The following is an 18,475-nucleotide window of genomic DNA, read 5'->3' on the forward strand; positions in this document are numbered from 1 at the left end:
ACAAAATACAGATTCTATTAATGTGCTAGCTGTGGGAAACTCACATCATTAACGAAACACATTTGGTCATTCGGTGAATATCAGAGCAAGACCTTTTGGGTAGTAGTAGAGGCAACAATGCCATCACTGAAAATCAGGCTATTGTTATGCTGCCTTTCACCTATGCACTACACACAGATGTACATTAGTTTCATTATTTCCTCTTCTTGATTACTACACTCAACTTATTGAGGAAAAAAGATTTTTCAGTACATATAGAAGGAGCTGTAAGAATACCAGTGAAAATCTGATTCTAATGACAGGTTTTCTGCAGCTTAGCTGCACCTATCTAAAACGTTTTATTTATACCTCAACTCAACAACTGAAAAACTTCCTTTCCAGTATGCATAATAAAAGCCTTGTCAGATGTACCTCTTCATAGTAGGTTTCCATAGCTATCCTCATTTCTTCCAAATTATTGGTCTTCAGGTCTGACTGGAATTTGCTAAAAATAGAAGAAAAAAAAAAATAATCACACTGGCAAAGCCACAGCAATACCTGTTGGTTTACAGTTTCTGGGTGGGTGGTTTATAATTTCTACGATGTTCTCTGAGTTTGCTAATTTGTGTTAAGAAACAGAAGAATATGGGTGAAAAATATTGGGTTTCAGATTCCCTTGATTATCTTATCCAATACAAGCCCCTACCCCTCCAAAGTCATACTTGATAGCATTGTCTTTCTCCTTGCACTGTTGTTCTAGCTTGAGAACCTTCTGCTTTAATCCACTAACCACCTACAGAAAGAACAAAGAAGTCATCAGTCCTACAGTAATCCGTCTCTTCACAGAAGTTGCATTTCTCCATAATCTCACCCTCTCTTTATAAATTGTACCTAATCAGACATACTTATTCCTACTTACTTTAGCACTTAATAAATCACATGCATGTCTGTTACCCTGTTTCAAACAGGACACTAAAGAAATTAGATCCCTAACTTCTATCTATGGTAACATAACCAGTTTTATAATATTTACACATAATGAATAAATAAAAACAACTCTGCCCATTATTTGCTGCTTTGAATTTAGCAGGATAACAGGGAGAACACAGATGCAAACAGACTCGAAGTGACAAAGAAAGCTCTCTACAAATCAGTTAATTCCAGATCCTTGTTACCTGACTATAAAATAGTTACACGATTCCCTAACTGTTTATTCTTTCTAACTTCATTCTATTTTTTTTTTTAATTCAGTAATGGTTCAACTTGGCAAGAGGAAAAAAAGAGAAATGAAAGCAAAAGGCAGGAAACTATTACCCATCCATTGTCAGACTTCTTTTCTGACAAAGCTCGTGCCAGCTCAGAGCACTGCAAGAGAAGACAAATAATGCAAATGACCAACTTTGCTACTTTATTCTACTGTCAGCTCTTTCCATGGAATTTTCTAATCTACTTGTCTCCATAGTCATTTCACCGTCCAACAGCTTAAATTTAGAAGTCCCTATGCTCACCAGTTTGTATTAGGATGCTTCTCTCAAGATGCAGAAGAGAACACAGAAAACAACAGGCGCAAGGAATTGTATTGGGTTTATGCGGACAGATTTTGGTAGCAGGGGGGCTGCAGGGGTGGCCTCTGTGAGAAGAGTCCAGAAGATGCTCCACATTAGATAAGAGCCAGCTCCAGCTGGCTCCAAAAGGGACCTGCCGCACCGCTGAGCCAATGAGCGATGCTGGTTGCACCTCTATGAGAGCATACTTAAGAAAGTAAAAAAAACAACGGCAGCTGAGAGAGAGGATTTGCAGCCTATGGAGAGGAGCCCACAAATGAGCAGGTGATCTGGTGGGAGCTGCCAACCATGCTGGAGCACTTTGCTCCTAAAGGATGGACTCTGTGGTATGGACCCTTCATATTCTCCTAGGAAGACAGGCTGGGAGAGCTGGGGACGTTCAGCCTAAAGAAGAGAAGGCTCCAGGGTGACCTTATTGCAGCTTTTCAATACTTAACGGGGGCTTACAAAAAAGACGGAGAGCAACTTTTTGCTTAGTCAGATAATGACATGACAAGGGGGAACGATTTTTAACTGCAAGAGGGGAGATTTAGATTAGAAGTTAGGAGGAAGTTCTTCACTCAGAGGGCCGCTGAAACAGGTTGCCCAGAGAGGTCGTGGATGCCCCATCCCTGCAGGTGTTCAAGACCAGGCTGGATGCGGCCCTGAGCAATCTGATCTAGTGGGTGCCGTCCCTGCCTATGGCAGGGGGGTTGGAACGAGTTAGTCTTTAAGGTCCCTTCCAACCCAAGCCATTCTGTGATGCTGTGACCCACGCTGGAGCAGTTCTTCAACTGAAGTCTGTGGGAAGCCCACACAGCATCAGTTTGGGGAGGACAGCATCCCATGGGAGGGACTCCACACTGGAGCAGGGGAAGAAAATGACCACGAAGGAGCAGCAGGTGACGAAGTGTTATGGACTGACCGCAACCCCCTAGTTCTTGTTCCCCTGCACTGCTCGGGGAAAGGAGGTAGAAGTAGGCGGACCTGGGGAGGAGAAGGAGGCTTAGTTTGCTTTTAATTTCTCACTGCTCTAGTCTATTAGTGATAGGGAATAAATTATATTAATCTCTCTATGTAGAGTCTGTTTTGCCCATGATGGTAATTGGTGAGTGATCCCCCTGTCTTTATCTCAACCCTTGAGCCCTTTTTCATCGTATTTTCTGCCCCTCTTCCTTTGAGGAAGGGAAGGAGAGCACAGCTATGGTGGAGTATAGCTGCCCATCAGGGTGAAAATACTACAGGAATTTAGTGAAATTCAGGTCTTCTATGATCCTAAATGTTTCTCAGCCTCATGGGTCTGATAATAAAGCTCATTTTTGTTTCCTGGTTCAGGTCTTGGGACTGCATGCAACAGTCACCATGCAAGAGGTTAACTCTCTTCTACTCTCAGGCAAAATATTCAAAAAGCAGACCTCTGAAGGGACAACAATTCAATTTTATCTTCAGAAATGAAAATTATCTTTTCAAAATAAGCTTATCTGCACAGCATGGTGTTATCTTCCCTTAAAGGGAGCTGGAATGGTAAGCTGAGATACACAAAATGGAAATCACTTTGCACCAACCAACCACCTCTCATATTCAAGTTCATCACTCCTAGGAGTCAACACACTACAGACTTCTGAAATTCAGTGAGACAAGGAGATGAGGACCACACCGCTCAGCACTCTTCTGCCTATTTTTATCCCTCTCCCCACCCTTCTCCACCTCCCCATCCCCAAGAAATAGTCACCTTGGAAGGATCCAACAGTTGCTCAATCCGTTTATCCTTTCTGTTATTCTCTTCTTCTAGTCGACGGAGCTTAGTTTTCATTCGATCTCCTTCATTTTTCTGAGCTTGTATTGTCTAAAAGAGGAGAGAAAAATCCTAAGCTCATTTCAGAGACAAAATCACACGGAATTTTGACATGGAAATGTTTTGATGCCGATAACAATCCACTTATGATGGCCAAGACAAAGCAGATAAAAAAAAAAAGACCATCACGCTAAGGCCAGGGCTGACATGTAACAGAGATGACAGGCAAAAGATAAAAAGAAAGTTTCAACAGAAAGGCAACCTTACACAAATGATCTACAACAGCCAAGATATTTGTTTACAGGTATCCCTAGGGTTCAACTTGCCTAGTGTTCAACTTGTCCTCATCTTTCATACACTGCACAAAGATCAACTGACAAATTGTTAAAATGTGATGAATAACAGCCAAGAAGGGGGGAAAAAAAAAAGGAGGGGAAGGAGGGGTGTGCATGGAGAGTCAAAGAAACCAATGCAATGAACCTTTTTAGTGTCCAGCTAGGGCCATGGCTGGGGTTCAGGACTGGGTATACTTCAAGGCTTCCACCTGCAGAACTCAGAAGTATCTATCACACCATAAGAACAATGAAATTGCCTTAAACAGACATAAGTTTAGTTTAGACCTTGCATTATAAATACAAAAAAAAAAAGTTTGGTGGATGTCTCAGTTGTAGAAACCAAAGTATTCTGAACCAACAAGGTCTGGACATCTAGAGATGGACGGAGCAGCCCTATAACTTTTATTACATAAGCATCAGAGAGACAGTACCTTTTTAAGTTCTATTATTTCATCATACATATCTTCTTTTTCTTTGTAGTCAGGAGTTCCAGGAATGTAGCCTACAGAAAAAGGCACATAAAAGAAGCAGATCTGAAAAAAGTACCTCCTCCTAAATAAAAATCTTCTAATTTAAAGAAAATATTTAGAACAGCACCAAAGTGGAAACTAGACCATTTTAAAAAGAAATGAGATCAAAGGAATTAATTTTATAAACAAAAATGGAGATGTTACCTTATGAACCTTCTGCCAGATTATACGTCAAATTTCTCTTAAGTATCTCCCTTTTCTCTCATGCTAGATTAAAATACGCATCTCAAGAAAAACAAACACTTCACAGAAGACTGAAGTCTTTCCATCCCGACAAGTCAATTACTTACAAAAGATTTCTAAAAGATGTCCAAAAGACATTTTTCCTATTGATGCCTAATGTGTGAAAATTTATTGCCTTTCAGAGTTGCTGGAACCTATGCATATAGGTATAATAACAGCATAGGTATCATTTGAAATAGAATTTAAAACTAGGATTTTTAACTTTACAGTTCTCATTGAAGAAGAACAGGATAAAAGTTTAAAATTTTGCTTTTCTCATAAAAACCAGTTGATTTTAATATCACAACCACATGATAAAACACTTTCTAGAAAAGAAGTAAAAGGAGTCAATTACATAGAATTTCAGGCAAGCAGATGGTTTCTATCAATGGTTCCTAAACTATGCTTTGCAAAGTCACAATAAATTGTCTACAGCTGGCCCATTGAACCATATTATATTTGCAGCTTTTTCAGCTGAAAAAGCATGGCAATTTGCAAGAAGTTCTGAAAGCTAATAGTGATTCATTGCTCACAAAAATCTGGGAAGCCGCCTTAACCAATTTACAAATCTCCAAAGTATTCCAACGATCACATTTTGACACATGTACTTTAATACAGGTTAAACTGAACGGGTCTTGCCTTACTAAAGCTAAGATCTTAAACAAATAACACGTGGTTTTACATGGAAAAAGAAATGACATCACTAACTTTTATCTACCACACAATCACAGAGTTTACCATTACTAGAAGAACGGGAGTGTTTTGGCTTCTTCATTCCTAGAGCCTCCTTCAAATACTCCGGAGTGCTACTAGAAACACTAGATCGCGCATGCCCCACGTCAACATCTGATTTCAGGGGGTGGCTCACTCCTGCCAACAAAAATGGAACAAAATGCAAAAGTCAGGGATAATTGCGAATTGCGCGTGTGGATTTATTCTAAGCAAATACGACACAGAAAGCTCCAGATGCTGTTAATCATTCCTACTATAAATTCCAATGCTCCAGATCAGACAACTCAAACGCAGTTCCAACCACCCAAGTAATACTGAAATGACTTCCTACGTACTCTCTAAACAAATACATATTTACTGTTTAAGTATCATATGTTAAGCTGTCCCCAACAGTGAATTTTATCCACGTATGCAGATAAAATTTCTGTACTGATACCTTGTTTCAGTGATCCCAGCCACATCTGCCTTGGGTTTTTTACAGCTGCATTCTCAAAACATGCACTGCCTGTTCCCTGCAGAGATCTCCAAACGGCAGTTTTTTTAGGATACAGTTGTGTGCTAGAGCTGTACGGAGACTCTAAAACAAAAGAAAATATCTCTTGCCTTAAAAAGTTCAAAATCACAAAAATTCTGCCTTGTGCTTCAAGGTGCTTCCCAGACACAGCCCTATCACTTAGAAAAATATATAAAAATAATATAAAAAATAATAATATAAAAATAATCAAGAACTCCAACTAAGCTATAAACTTCAACATTTAGCCTATAAAAATCTAACTTCACTAGTTACAGAACACAAATCTCAGATACATGTGCTCTGCACCCACCACTGAGTAATTCTAGGGAGAATCATAAGATGTTGTTTCAAACAAATCCTGCAGTTCCTGTGTCCTGTAGAAACCTATCTTGTTGTGCATAATGGAAGCAGAAGAAAAGACTTTGTAACTCTTACTTGGTGACTTCGGAGGCTTGTGAAAAATTCTCTTCTTTAACCTCTGAAAGGAAAAAAAATTATAATAATATAATAATTTATATTTAAATATATAATGTATATTTAAAATATTCCACCCTTCAAACACTTGAGCATACAACCGCAAAATCAACTCCAATTTTATATTAAGAGCACTTACTCTAATAACACAAAACCTGTGTAGAAAAGAAAACCTGTAGCATTGAGTACATGCGGGTTTGGCCACAGCAACAGTCACCAAACTAAGGCGGTAACTACTGAAGTTTTATGCTACAAAATAGTGTATTCATGCTCAGGACATTAAGACCTTCCCCATCAGTGCTAAGTACAAGTGACAACAAGTCCAAGATGATCACAGAGCAGAGGCTGATCCATAGGACCATTTAGTTAAAGGAAAGGCTTTCTGAATTCCACGAAAACACCGTAAAATGATTAGTTAGGCCCATGACTTGATAAAAGAGCAAAATAAAGCCAAACATCATTTGCAGCTCCCAGAAGAAGAATTTAGAGAAGGAAAATTTAGAAACCAAAATTACATCTGGAATTAGATGAGGTTTCCATATCCAACTGCATCGCAAGGACATTGTTACTTCTCCTCTCTGAAGGATGTCTTATTGATCAGGAGACACCACGTGGGTGTAGTGTGAGCAAGAACACTCTGAGAGGCCTTTTTAAGGCGTTTATCTGCAGAATGCCATTAATAGAACTCACCATTTCTGCATCTGATTCACAGGTTATCACGGACAGGCTGTCATCTCCCTGGGAAATAAACACAAACTGCAGTGTTTGCTACTCTCCAAGTAAGTGGTTATAATGCAAGTCCAGAAAACTTTACTTTCTGTTACTATCGCAACAGAGTTTGAGTACAACAAAATTCAAATGGGAAATGAGTGGCTACTTTTACAAAACATCATCTGCTCTAACACAAACATTCTGTGTGATTCCTCCCTTGCTAAGCTACGGGAAGGAACATTTCGTAAACTAGACCGGAGAAATACTGTGGCTGAGAAAAAAAGACACAGCTAACGAATCAAAAAGAAGTGTTTAATTTCTCCTCATATTAAACTGACAAATTTCTCTGCTTCTCAAATGTGAGCATATCCATAGCAGAAAGAAAATTTCCACTTCTCTTTCAAAGTATATGAAAGTGTGCTGCCCTCACAGAAAGAACGTTTTCACTAGCTGCCAACTCCACGGCGCTTACAGCTGCAGCACCATTCTTTGGAAAGATGCTGATCTATCTCATTGAGGGGCGGGGGGGGGTGAAGTATTTTTTTTAGAACCCCAGTTGACAGAAAAGGAGATGGGATTGACAACAACAGAGCAGATACAACGGCATTTGGTGCTGGCTGTGAGCAAGCACGCACACATCTCACGCGCCATGCTGTCTAATTTTTAATTTCCTGAGGCAATGTTCCCCGCAGCACACTGAGAGATTCTTTTTATTTTTAAGGCCTTTTAATCGCTCTGCATGATCTCTCCACATAACTGCACCTATTGCAGGAGGAATCAGATAAAGAACGAGAAGGTGCTCGGCCTCTAGAGAACATTCAGCAGGATATAAAGGTGCCGTGACAAAAACACTCCAGTTCACCAGGATATAAAGGTGTCGTGACAAGAACACCCTTGGGAGCCTTCACAGCCCCTCTTCCCCTGCACAGCAGGCTCATCCCGGACAGGGAACACGGGGGCTCTGCGCAAAGGGCCCCAAAGCCTCCCCCTGGCTGGGGAGGGAGAAGGAAAGGGGCGTCAAACCCCTCAGGCTCCGGGGTCGAAGCCCTTCTCCTGAGGGGGCTCCGGGCCTTGCCACGGGCCCGGGCCCAGGCCGAGCCCCGGCCTCCCTCTTCCTCCTCCTCCTCCTCTTCTTCCTCCTTGTCCTCGTCCCCCTGCCCCCGCCGCTCCTTACCAGCTGCCCCTCCGCGGCCGCCTCTCCTGCCCCTCGGGCCATGGCCGGGGGCGGCCTCAGGGGGGGGCCGGGGCGGCCGCGGCCTCCCCCTCACGGCACTTCCGGGTGCGCGGTAACCATGGCAACCGCGGGGCGGCCTGGCGGCGCTCCGCCCGCCGTTGCGCTACAACGGGGCGGCGGGGCCGAACGCGCGCCCGTGCAGGGTGCCAACGGGGCCCTCGCCCTCGCCGCGGCTTCGTCGCTGCCGCCTCCGGGCCCCGGGAGCTACCAGGCAGCCCCCGGCCGTGCTGCGGGCCGCCAGCGCCCCCCAGCGGCCCTCAGCGCCCCGCGCCGCCTTGCACGGCCGCCGCGCCCACCGCGACGCTCGCTTTACGGCCGGCGCCGGCGACGCGCGTCTCCACCGTTACGGTCTCCGTGGTTACGGTCTCCCCTGGCGACGGGGCCTGCCGGCCGGGGCCGAGCCGCCATGTCGGCCTGGCAGGCCTGGTTCGTCGCCCGCGCCCGCCGCAGGTTCGCCATGAGCCGCGAGTGCGCCCGGCTCCTGCCCCGCGTCTGCGCCGCCCTGGCCGACCCGCGGCAGCCCGGCTCCGACGACACCTGCCTGGAGAAGCTGCTCGACTGGCTGCGGGACCTGACGGAGCTCGGTGAGGGGCCGCCGGGCTCCTCCCGCCGTCCGCGGGCGGCCGAGGCTCGCCTGGGGGCCGGGTGGGCGGCAGGGGCTCGCCTCAGGGCCGGGGAGCCTCCCTCAGGGGCCCCGCTGGCCTCCAGAACCGCTGCTGGTGCCTGAGGCCTGTAGCGGGGTCCGGGCTCCAAATAAACCCAAGTTCCTGTCAGGGGGCTGTGTGGTGCAGTCATCCCAAGCCTTAGCGCTGTGGGGTCGTGGCACAAGCGCTGGCAGTGACGCTCTTTTCTGTCCCCGCTTGCTCTAGAGCCTACCCAGAACGTGGTGCGGGACAACCCCTGTCTGACGGAGTTCTTCATCTCCGTCCTGGCGCTACCAGAGCCGAGCCCAAGCATCCTCTCCTTCACTCTGCGGTTGGCCGGGTTACTTGCAGCTTCGGAAGATTGTTTCCAGCACTTGCAGGTGAGTCAGGTGCCTCGCGTCTGCTTTTTCCTGTACTGAGGACTCGTGGAAATGTACCAATATTGTTTCTATTTCAATATCGCATGCACTGAACAAGTCAAGAACAGTGATACTGCTATGAAGACCTACAATCAAGTTATCCCTTCAGCCCACGTAAAGCAGCTGTCATCTTATTTCCATCTTGCACCAAACAGTGCTATCAACGTTAATAAGTAGTACTTCTCAGTTTCAGTTCAAAACAGTACATGGAATAACAGTATCTCTAACACTAATTGCAAAATATCACGTATACCTGGACAGATCCTTTAGATTTAAACTGCAATAACAGATGTAGTTTTCAGGCTGAACAGAAATCTTTGATTTCCTGCAAAAACATGGGAACTTTTTAAAGCCCTGTTTTATACAACAGAATACATTTGTAGAACAAAACTGAGAACCTGAAAGGCTTTCTTCAGGGAGGAGATACATGCAACATAAAGCAGACTAATGGAATTTGTGTGTATGTAATTTTTCCCCAGAACCTTAAGAAACAAACAATTAAGCACTTACAGTGTTTAGTCCGTAAAAGACAGGGATGTTCCATTTCAGAATAAGATATGAAAATGTTCTATTTCAGTGTTGTTTCCAGCCAGAGAACATTTCACTACAGTATTTCTATTAGTGACCTGGATGACAGAGCAACCTCTCTGCACCCCTCAAGTCCCTTTGCTCGCTGCTTACTGTGTGAATTCTCTGTCCTCAGCAGGAGAACCTGTTGTTCAGGCTCTTTGGCGCAGGTGGGACGCTGAACAGGGCAGTGTGGGAAGACGCGTCTGTGCGAAGTGGCTGGGTGGAGGGCGTGCACAGCATGATGCATCACCAGCCTGCCCTCCACTTCCTCTGCAATGGTGGTGAGTACTTCCAGGATTGGTAACTCTCCAAATTCCCTTCGTCCCTTCCATTCCAGACTGTTGCTCAGGTGTTGATTGAGAGAGAGGAGTTTACATTTACGCAAGATAAAAAGCCATTTATCAAAAATACTCAAGTCACTGAAAGAGAGTGGGGTTTTTGTTAAATCGCTTATGTATTTAACTTTTTTTCAACAGTGAAGATGGTGCCCTTTATGGAGGGGAGAGACGCCAATCTTATGGAACACAGGCTAAAAATAGCTTATTAAAAACCTTTTGTATTTTTATTTATAATTTGTACCAAATTATATTTTGGTACATTTCGGTGTAATTTTAGAACAGAAAGACTGATCAGGGACTCCATTTCTTAACGCTTACAATTGCAGTCCCGTGTCCTTACACAGCTATTTAAGTTCTTCTGCTAACAGCTTTAGATTCCCTCTATAAAGGGGTCTAGAAGACTGGATTGGTGTTAACTGTGCAGCATGTGGTCCTGGCTATATGATGGTTAAGTGGTACTGTTGCTGCAATTCCCTTTTTTCCTTGCTGGCTGTGTCTGCAGATGGTACAGATTCCTTCCATAAATACACTGTCAACTCTCCTAAGACTGCTAACATTATACAGAACTCTTCTTCTGTTCCTGAGTTACAAACACACCTGAGGTTCTGAAAAAACTCTGCTTTCTTCTTTTGTTTGCTTGTACTTAAGGACTGGATAACTTTAAAAGGCATTAGAGACTACAAAACTAAATATTAAAAAACAAAACCAAAAAAAAAGGAAAAAAAATGCCACATTTAAACCCGTGCGATACCTGTATTTGAATAATATACAGTCAGACTGCAGCAAGGCTCCACAATAAGAGGGCAGCTGGTTTTTGGTTTGTTTTGTTTTTTTCGTCCACTGACTTTTGCTTTGTTTTCACACAGGAGGCATAGATGTAATCTTCACCCTTCAAGGAGATCCCAGCCTGTTTGTGGCTTCAGCTGCCAGTCAGCTTCTGGTGCACATGCTCACCCTCTCTGTAGAGTCTGAAACAACTACACCTCTCAATGAAAAAGACTGCGACTGGCCAGCATGTGCCCAAACGATTATAAAGCATATAGAAAATTCTCTTCAATCTGGCTGTGCCTCTCATATCAATCAGTCACTAAAGCTGTTAACTAGTTTGTTTGGCAGTTGTCGAGCTACTTGGACAGAGGTACTTTGGTTACGTGTAGCAAAGCAAGTGGAATCCTTCTTGACAGAAGACTCTGTTCAAACACGGCACATGCTGGCGGATCTTTTGCTAAACATGTCAAGGTGAGGATCTTCTGATCCAGTGATTAGAAATACCCATTTTCCACCATCTGTATTAGTAGGACATATTACTTACGGTTCTTTCTTCGCAGGTCTCCTGTGTTTTGTGACACTGAAGGCAGTTTTTGGGCATTAGTGACATCTGCTCTGGAACACTTAACCCCAGTACAAGCAGGTCCTTTGGCAGTAGGAATTCTGAGTCTCCACAAATGGTAGGAGTTGTTGCTGTGAAATTTTTGCACTCTGCAGTTGTTCAAAATATATCTGTTGTGTTTCTAAGAGCTTTTTCTTCCCTGCACGGCATTTTTCACTATGTTGCTTAATATGTAGGATGGGTTGGCAAGAACCAGGCAAGTAGCTAACAAGCTTCAGACACTGATAATTAGAAAGGTAGTTTTAAAAACACAACTGAAAGGAGCCAATGTCACATTCACATGTATACATTTGCATCTTATCTACAACCAGCCCGTCTCAGAAATACCAGACTCCTTTAACTTTGGAAGTTAGGCCAAGGTTGATCATGATGGATACAATTCGACTGTCAAATCCAATAGTATTTGGTCAGTTTTCTCTTTCACAAAACCAAACTAGCGTAAGAACTTTCACTGCTGTCCAGCAGAAGCATGCTTCATGCAGACGTCATCTCTGACAACAGTCATAGCAAAGCTTATGTTAGAAGGAACCAGTAGAGGTGATCTAATTCAACTTCTTACTTGTTGCAGGGCTGACTTCAAAGATGGATCGGGTTGCTCAGGGCCTTCACCAGCCAAGTTTCAGGTTTCCAAAGTTTCTCTGGGCAGCTTGTTCCAGTGCTTAATCAGTCTCACTCTGAAAAGTATTTTCTATATATCCAGTCGGAATCTACCCTGTCGCAATTTAAGATTATCGCCTCTTGTCTAGTTGTGCACCTCTAAGAAATCTACTGGCATCTTCTCTGTAAATCCCCATTAGGTAGTGAAAAAGCATCAAGAAAACATCAGATGTTAGAACGAATATAGCACATACAGATACTGATTTAAAGGCTAATTAACACCTGTGTCTTAAGGATACTTTTTTTTTTGGACACAAAATGGCTCTGTCTAAACATTCTTCTTACACAGGATTCCACTCTTCATTGCTGGATGAGGCTGCTTATGAATTCCATTTCTGCTCTCCTTTCAGTTAGCCAAAGAAGATTGGAAGGCGGCTTGAATTGTGATAACACTTTTATTGCTGTCGCATTGCTGGCTTTTTAAAAAGCCTGTGTGGAAAACATTAATCTGCTCAATGTTTGGGGACAGATGTTTGGGAAAGAGTTGTAGTGTTCTTGTTATGGTAACTGCTGTTTCCTCCTTGAAGCCCACAAGATGTGAGGATTCAGGCAATGACTGTTCTACTTCAGCCAATGGACTGTATTTTGAGAGCAGCCTCCCAGCCTCTGGAATACGCAGGTACAGTTGGGATAGAAAAGTTAGAGGCTAGTCTGCTTGCCAGCGTTTTAAATGTCTGGTGCAGGCAAAACTGGAGGAAGAATAGAAGGAGTCAAGGTCAGTAGCAGTGTTTGCGGTGAAGTGCAGCATCCTGCTGACAGTTGCATTTTAAGGGTTATTCACACTGCATCACCTGAAAATTGTAACTTGAAAAATCAACTTTAAAAATCACTGTCATTTGTAGTCAGTAATAACCTGAGCTTCTCCCTTCTTTGGTCCTCTAGGTTTGCTGGATGAGTCTGTTAGTGATCCCTCCACTGTCGAAAGCCTTCTGTCCTCCAAGTCATCTTGCAGTAGTCTCTTGTGTCAGACACTTGCTCATTTGGAGAAGCTGCTGTCTCTGGTAACATTTGGAGAAGAAAAAAGCCTGGGAGTCAATTTGGTCCTTGAAAGCTAGGATTGAGAGTAGTTACAAACGATTGCAGTAGGTCTTAACATAGAGAGAAGTTGGCAGCAGGGCTTCCATATGTTACAAAAAAATAAAATGTAGCATGAGTCCAAATGGGAGAACGCTGCAACACTGAAGCTTGTAAAGAGAGTGTACTTTCTTTTAAATACACCTTCACAAGCTTTGTTACCATACATCCCACCTACTGCAATTACTGATCCAGTGAAAAACAGATTGAACTGCTTTCCCAGGTAGTGAAAAGAATCTCCTTTCACCTGTCCAGTAGTTCGTTGGGAAAGAGGAAGATTACTTTTTTTGTAGTTATTAGCATTGTGTTACCTTAAGAACACTAGAAGTTGTAATTTTTGCTGTGTCCTGACTAGAAACTCCTGCTCTGTATGCATGCCTGAAACATTTGCTGGAAACCTGCCTTTTTTTCCCCTTCCCATTAGATTCATTTGCCAGTGGATTTACCCTATACATCTTTGCTACGTTCTTTCGTGACAATATTGCAATTCTGTAGCGGTCTCCTGATTCCAGCTACTCCTCTGGGAAGCAAGATAAGCCAAATTTTGATTGGTTGCGGCAGAGTACAGAAGTCAGCTCTGGATGCCTTGGCAGCACTTTCTGAACGGAAAGGTGAGTTAATCTTAGCTCTTTATTTTAGTTTTGGAAGTTACTTGACTAATCTATAATCACAGAATTTTCAATTCCCCTTCACCAATCTTTCTGAATGAAAACTATTAATTCCATTTGTTTGAAATGCATTTGTTTTTCCCCATTCTTCCTACTGTCTTGACTAACCTTACTTTCTGTTGATAAGTTAGGCCAGGTAGTGCTGTAATTAAAGAAGCTTAGCGATTGTGACAAGTTGAATCTCTCTCCTTTTGAGGACTGTACTTTCTTCAGTAAAACAGTATTATAATTTTCTTTCTTTCTGTGTTACAGGAGTTGAACTGTTCCCTTGTCTCAATATTGGTTCTTTAGTTTGGGTTTGTTTGTTTTTTAAATGTTTCAGGCTGTGACACAGTCATAGGAAGTCTATTTGACATCCTTCTGGCATACCTGGAGAGTCCAAACACCAGCCCTACTGTGAGTATAACACTAAAGAAAAAGCCAACTCTATTAGCTTAACCAGTGGGATATAGTCTTAAGAAATAGTGTGACAGTAGTTGTTTCTTAGCGCAGTTTCTGTTAGACTATCTGGAAGACTTGTTCTGGGCGGCTTGCAGGAAATAGCTAAAATGCTAGAGAGCGAGTAATGGACCAGTAAATTCGGTGTTCCTGAAAAGACAGGAGACCTCACATCTGAGAGTAGGACCAACGTACTCAACTTGACACGACCTTTAAATATTGAAGTCTTTGCAGTAAGTTTTTGTTTTCTTGCTTTTTGTCCAAAGGACTCAGGTGGCAACTCAATGCAATGATGCAAATCAAAAGCTGGAGACACCAACAATTTTTTTTTTGTTTTTAAATTTGAGAACAGGCATTATTTAGGAGCCTGCTAGAGATGTTATAACGTTATACAAGCACTATTTATTTGTGGCTTACTTCTTAGTATGAAAGCATATGTTTTGTTTCCCCTGAGAATTTCTCTGTAATCCCGAGCCAAAACAAATTTTATCTAGCATAAAAGCAACAATGCTGCCTTCTGCAATATAGTACATCTGCTTTATATTGCTTCAGGTACTGAAGAAGTCATTTCAAGCTATGTCCAAATGGTTGGCACGCTTGCCAGAAATGTCCTGCTTCAACAGTCAGTGGCAAACTGAGAAGATTTTGCAAGGTAACAAAGCTATTCAAGTTAGGACAAACCGCAGCTAGTGGTACATCTGAAATCTGCTCTCACCTACCTTTCCCACTCAAAGCACTTAGGATTTGTTTATTTACAGTTATGGTGAATTTAGGTTTATCTGCTCATATAGTGCTTTGAAGAACTCTGGGAGAAGCACACAGCATCAACAAAAAGGATTGCATCAGATAAAATGATATAGAGGTTGTACGTAGATTGCTCCGGTTAGGTTTGTCACCTTTCATGTCCATTCAGACCTGTCACTTGGCTTTCACAGATGTGTTCCTGGTGCTGCAGAAGCGTTTGTGCAGTCCTTGTTGGGAAGTACGAGATTCTTCTCTGGAGTTCCTCACCTCCTTGATTAAAAGCATGAGAGGTATGTGCAGAAATTTAATCGTTCAGATTAGAGGAGCGTTTCTTCTAATGTTATGAAAGTCAATAGGGCTTGTGCAGCATCTCTGACCTGTTACTGCAGGGGAAAGAAAGAAAAAAAGCTGAACCTTTTACTCTCAGACCATGATCAAAACCTGACAAAAAGGTTGATAAACTTACCCTACTCTTCTGTAGAACTCTGATTGCTGTGTCTGCCTTAATGGTAGTTTTGGCAAGTTAAACTGAGGGGTGTTGAGACCGTCATCTCTGTTGAGACATATGTCAAAGTAGGTGACAGTGCTTAGGCAGATAATACTTTCCTTCTACCGAGTTTGCTCCGCAGTGGAATCTGTTTGTTTCCACTCAACAGGCTGGGGGCTGTGATATAGGAGGCTCTGAAAGCCTAGATCTATTTTGCATGCTTTGAATTAACTACTGCTTCTCCGCTTTACTAGTAGCTCAAGCACTGCAGCGGGTAGCACTAAGGCAACATGAATTCTCCTACAGTAGCTCTGTGATGTTAGAATAGAGGAGGATGTTGTCTCCCACTGCTGTCTCCAGGTCACAGAGGGAATATCCAGCACGCTCAGCTCTGTTAGCATTCTATCCTGCAGCCTTTCCCAGTGGTGCTGCTGTGGTTGCATTCTTTTTCTTCGCCATATGCCTCAAAACCAGTAAGGGAGGACGATATTTTATCCAACTTTAAGCAAAAATGTAAGTTTGATGAAGCTGAAGCCATGTTGCCATTTACCTGGAGGAAGTCTTTCCTCACCATTAGAACAACTGCAGGTAGATTTGTCCAAAATCTAGCATTAAGCAGGGCTTGACTGGAAGTCACCAAGCTGCTGTGAAACAGGGAGCCTTACGCAGGGTGTCTGTGCTCCTGTGAGCAACTGCCTGCTCTCTGCAGTGGCTCAACTCACTGGCAGCTGTCCCTGCAGTCAGCAGGCATTGTTGTATGATGCAAAGAACTGTTTGCGTTGGAGAAAACTTCATGCTCTGAGAGAATAAAGCCTCGCTTCTTTGGATTGCTGTCTTGCTTACAGACCAGGACGAGTTCAGGGAGTCCCTCCTGTCTTCAGAGGTGCCAAAGCTTACAGAAAATCTTCTTGAGGATCCAGAGAGCTACGTGCGAGCGAGCGCTGTGACTGCCGTGGGACACTTGACCTTCATTACTTACTCTCTTCCAGAGTCAGCTGTCGCAGGGAATCAGTACAATAAAGAGGTATGTTAGCTTGTATAGCTCACTGCAGACTTGAGCAGAACCACACATCAGTTTACTGCTGTATTACAACTTCCTTTCTAAGTCACCTGCAGTCTACTGCAGGCATATTACACAACCAGTAGTGAAAAGGGACTGAATTTTTCTGATCTATATATATTAGATTTTTTTTTTGGCGCATGTTCCTCCCCTCCTTTTACTTTCTTTGTCTTCTGACATTTAGGACACTACAGCAAAGCTTCAAGATATCTTGTCGACAGACCCAGAGAGCTTTCCTCGGAGGGCTGTGATCAGCATCTTCACCAAGTGGCTGAAACAAGGCTGCACAGGTCAAGCGGAAGATACAGAGCAGTTTGTCTCTAGAGCGATCCAAACTGTAGAGCGCGACTTAGACTGGGAAGTCAGAATTGGTGGGCTGGAACTGGTTGAAGTTTTCTGTGTCCAGACACTTTGCCGAGTTGGCCTTCCTAAATACCCCTGTGCTCCCGCCTCATCCGCAGTCACTAGTTCCATTCAGCAGAATGAGTCGCTGCAGATATTTTGCCAAGCAAAACTGTTCAAGTTTTTGTTTTGGTCTTTGTGTGACTATGACAAGCCAGTGGGTCAGAAAGCCTGTGATATACTGCTCGTCTTAAGAGCGAGTCTCTCTCCAAGTAGCATGCTGAAAGATTGCCAAGGAGCTGGAGATTTATCTGCCGGACATGGCATTCCTTGGTTGCAAAGGACTCTAAGGCAGGGTTCTCTGGCTCAGAACTTCCCAACAGATGGTGGTAATGGGGTGGACTTTGAAGATCCAGAGAGCATGATGCTAGCTTTGGGAACAATAGACTTAGAAGAACTACATGATGAACTAAATAAAAGTAGTGACCATGTAGAAAAAAGCCCTCAGTCCCTTTTAGAGGACATCCTCGCTACTGTGGGGACCATAGACGAGAATGAAGCTGACTGTTACTAAAGACATGTTTTGCTCTGAGGGAATAGCGCTGAAACAGTTCTATTCTGGAGGAGAATTTTTGCTACCAGTCTCAAGTCTTTCTTGAAAGGAGATAAAAAAGCATTACTCAGAATGGAGAAAAGGATGGTTTTGTTAGCTGTTAAAGAGGTTAGAAAATCTTTGCTTTAATACTGATGATTTTATTTAAAGTACAGTTTCTAATGAATTGATCTGTTTTTTTTTTAAACTAAATAAATTCATTTGTTCTGTTTTTTTAGTTGCGTGTATCTTAAGAAAGCACCAGACCCTGCCTACATAAGGAAACATTTTTTAAAAAACTAAACAGTGAATGAAAACAAGTTATTGCGTGCTCCTTTTCAAGCCAGAGTAGCTAAACCTGATCAAGACTCATTTTTAAGAAATTCTAGTTTTTACCTTGTCCATATCTCCATTCTAGAAACAAGAGTTCTCAAGTTCTCTATTATGTTTTAAGGCCTAGTGGAGAAGGTAGCATTCAGAGAGTCATATGTACTGATTACAAATGTTCTTTCATAAAGAAAGATAATGTTAACATACCAGTTTAATCTCAGCAACAACACTAAAAAAGCTGACATTAGTTGAAGCCAGAAGCAGGTTTATTTCACTGAATTTTTCAAGTGCTCCTATTCTGCATTCCTAAAGAACTAAGGTAGCTTCTAAATAGTATGAGAAATTGACACCTGCAGCTTTTCCCATCATAAAATAGATCCATTGTTAGCTTTGGTTTAAAAAAAAAAAAACAGCTAGAAAACAGCAGCTGTAGGGAAAATGGCAACACTTTCCTGAAGGGGAAAAAAAGCTTTTTTTTTTCTTTTAAAGAAACCTCAGGGAAGATGGGAACACTAGATTTTGATTTACTCCAATGTCTCACCTTATGCTAAGAAACCTTCCATAACCTAGAATAAACAGCAGTACCTTTAGGAGTTGGACAACCCATGCTGTATTCCTTTCTAGCGCTCAGGTGTTTGCCTCATTTATTCTC

The 18,475-nt window shown here is 42.8% G+C and overlaps 2 protein-coding genes across 4 annotated transcripts in view; one reads left to right on the forward strand and one right to left on the reverse strand.

Annotated features, from left to right (window-relative positions):
- The window catches only part of IQCE (IQ motif containing E), a 31,415-nt gene extending 23,267 nt beyond the window's left edge, over window positions 1-8,148 (reverse strand). The window contains exons 1-10 of one of the 2 annotated variants that reach the window (XM_040574908.1): window positions 8,011-8,148; window positions 6,816-6,863; window positions 6,087-6,129; window positions 5,574-5,714; window positions 5,144-5,275; window positions 4,085-4,155; window positions 3,256-3,369; window positions 1,294-1,344; window positions 702-772; window positions 412-484 (exon numbers count right to left, since the gene is read on the reverse strand). In XM_040574908.1, coding sequence (XP_040430842.1) covers window positions 412-484; window positions 702-772; window positions 1,294-1,344; window positions 3,256-3,369; window positions 4,085-4,155; window positions 5,144-5,275; window positions 5,574-5,714; window positions 6,087-6,129; window positions 6,816-6,863; window positions 8,011-8,052 — 786 coding nt within the window. In that variant the 5' untranslated portion in view covers window positions 8,053-8,148. Of the gene's footprint in view, window positions 1-411; window positions 485-701; window positions 773-1,293; window positions 1,345-3,255; window positions 3,370-4,084; window positions 4,156-5,143; window positions 5,276-5,573; window positions 5,715-5,961; window positions 6,130-6,815; window positions 6,864-8,010 lie in introns of those variants that run through there. The other variant, XM_040574909.1, reaches the window with a different exon arrangement.
- BRAT1 (BRCA1 associated ATM activator 1) lies at window positions 8,051-17,725 on the forward strand. 2 transcript variants are annotated; one of them, XM_040574905.1, is made up of 13 exons: window positions 8,051-8,654; window positions 8,940-9,094; window positions 9,837-9,984; window positions 10,908-11,280; window positions 11,370-11,489; window positions 12,616-12,707; window positions 12,971-13,089; window positions 13,587-13,773; window positions 14,153-14,226; window positions 14,821-14,920; window positions 15,204-15,302; window positions 16,345-16,523; window positions 16,744-17,725. In XM_040574905.1, the coding sequence occupies exons 1-13, from the start codon at window positions 8,051-8,053 to the stop codon at window positions 17,473-17,475; spliced, it is 2,982 nt and encodes a 993-aa protein (XP_040430839.1). In that variant the 3' UTR covers window positions 17,476-17,725. The 2 variants fall into 2 exon arrangements, with proteins under 2 accessions (XP_040430839.1, XP_040430841.1); XM_040574907.1 differs by having other exon boundaries at window positions 8,431-8,654; window positions 9,840-9,984.
- The last annotated feature ends 750 nt before the right edge of the window (window positions 17,726-18,475 follow it).

Source organism: Cygnus olor, chromosome 15 (genome assembly GCF_009769625.2).
Source record: "Cygnus olor isolate bCygOlo1 chromosome 15, bCygOlo1.pri.v2, whole genome shotgun sequence".
Classification (NCBI taxonomy): domain Eukaryota; kingdom Metazoa; phylum Chordata; class Aves; order Anseriformes; family Anatidae; genus Cygnus; species Cygnus olor.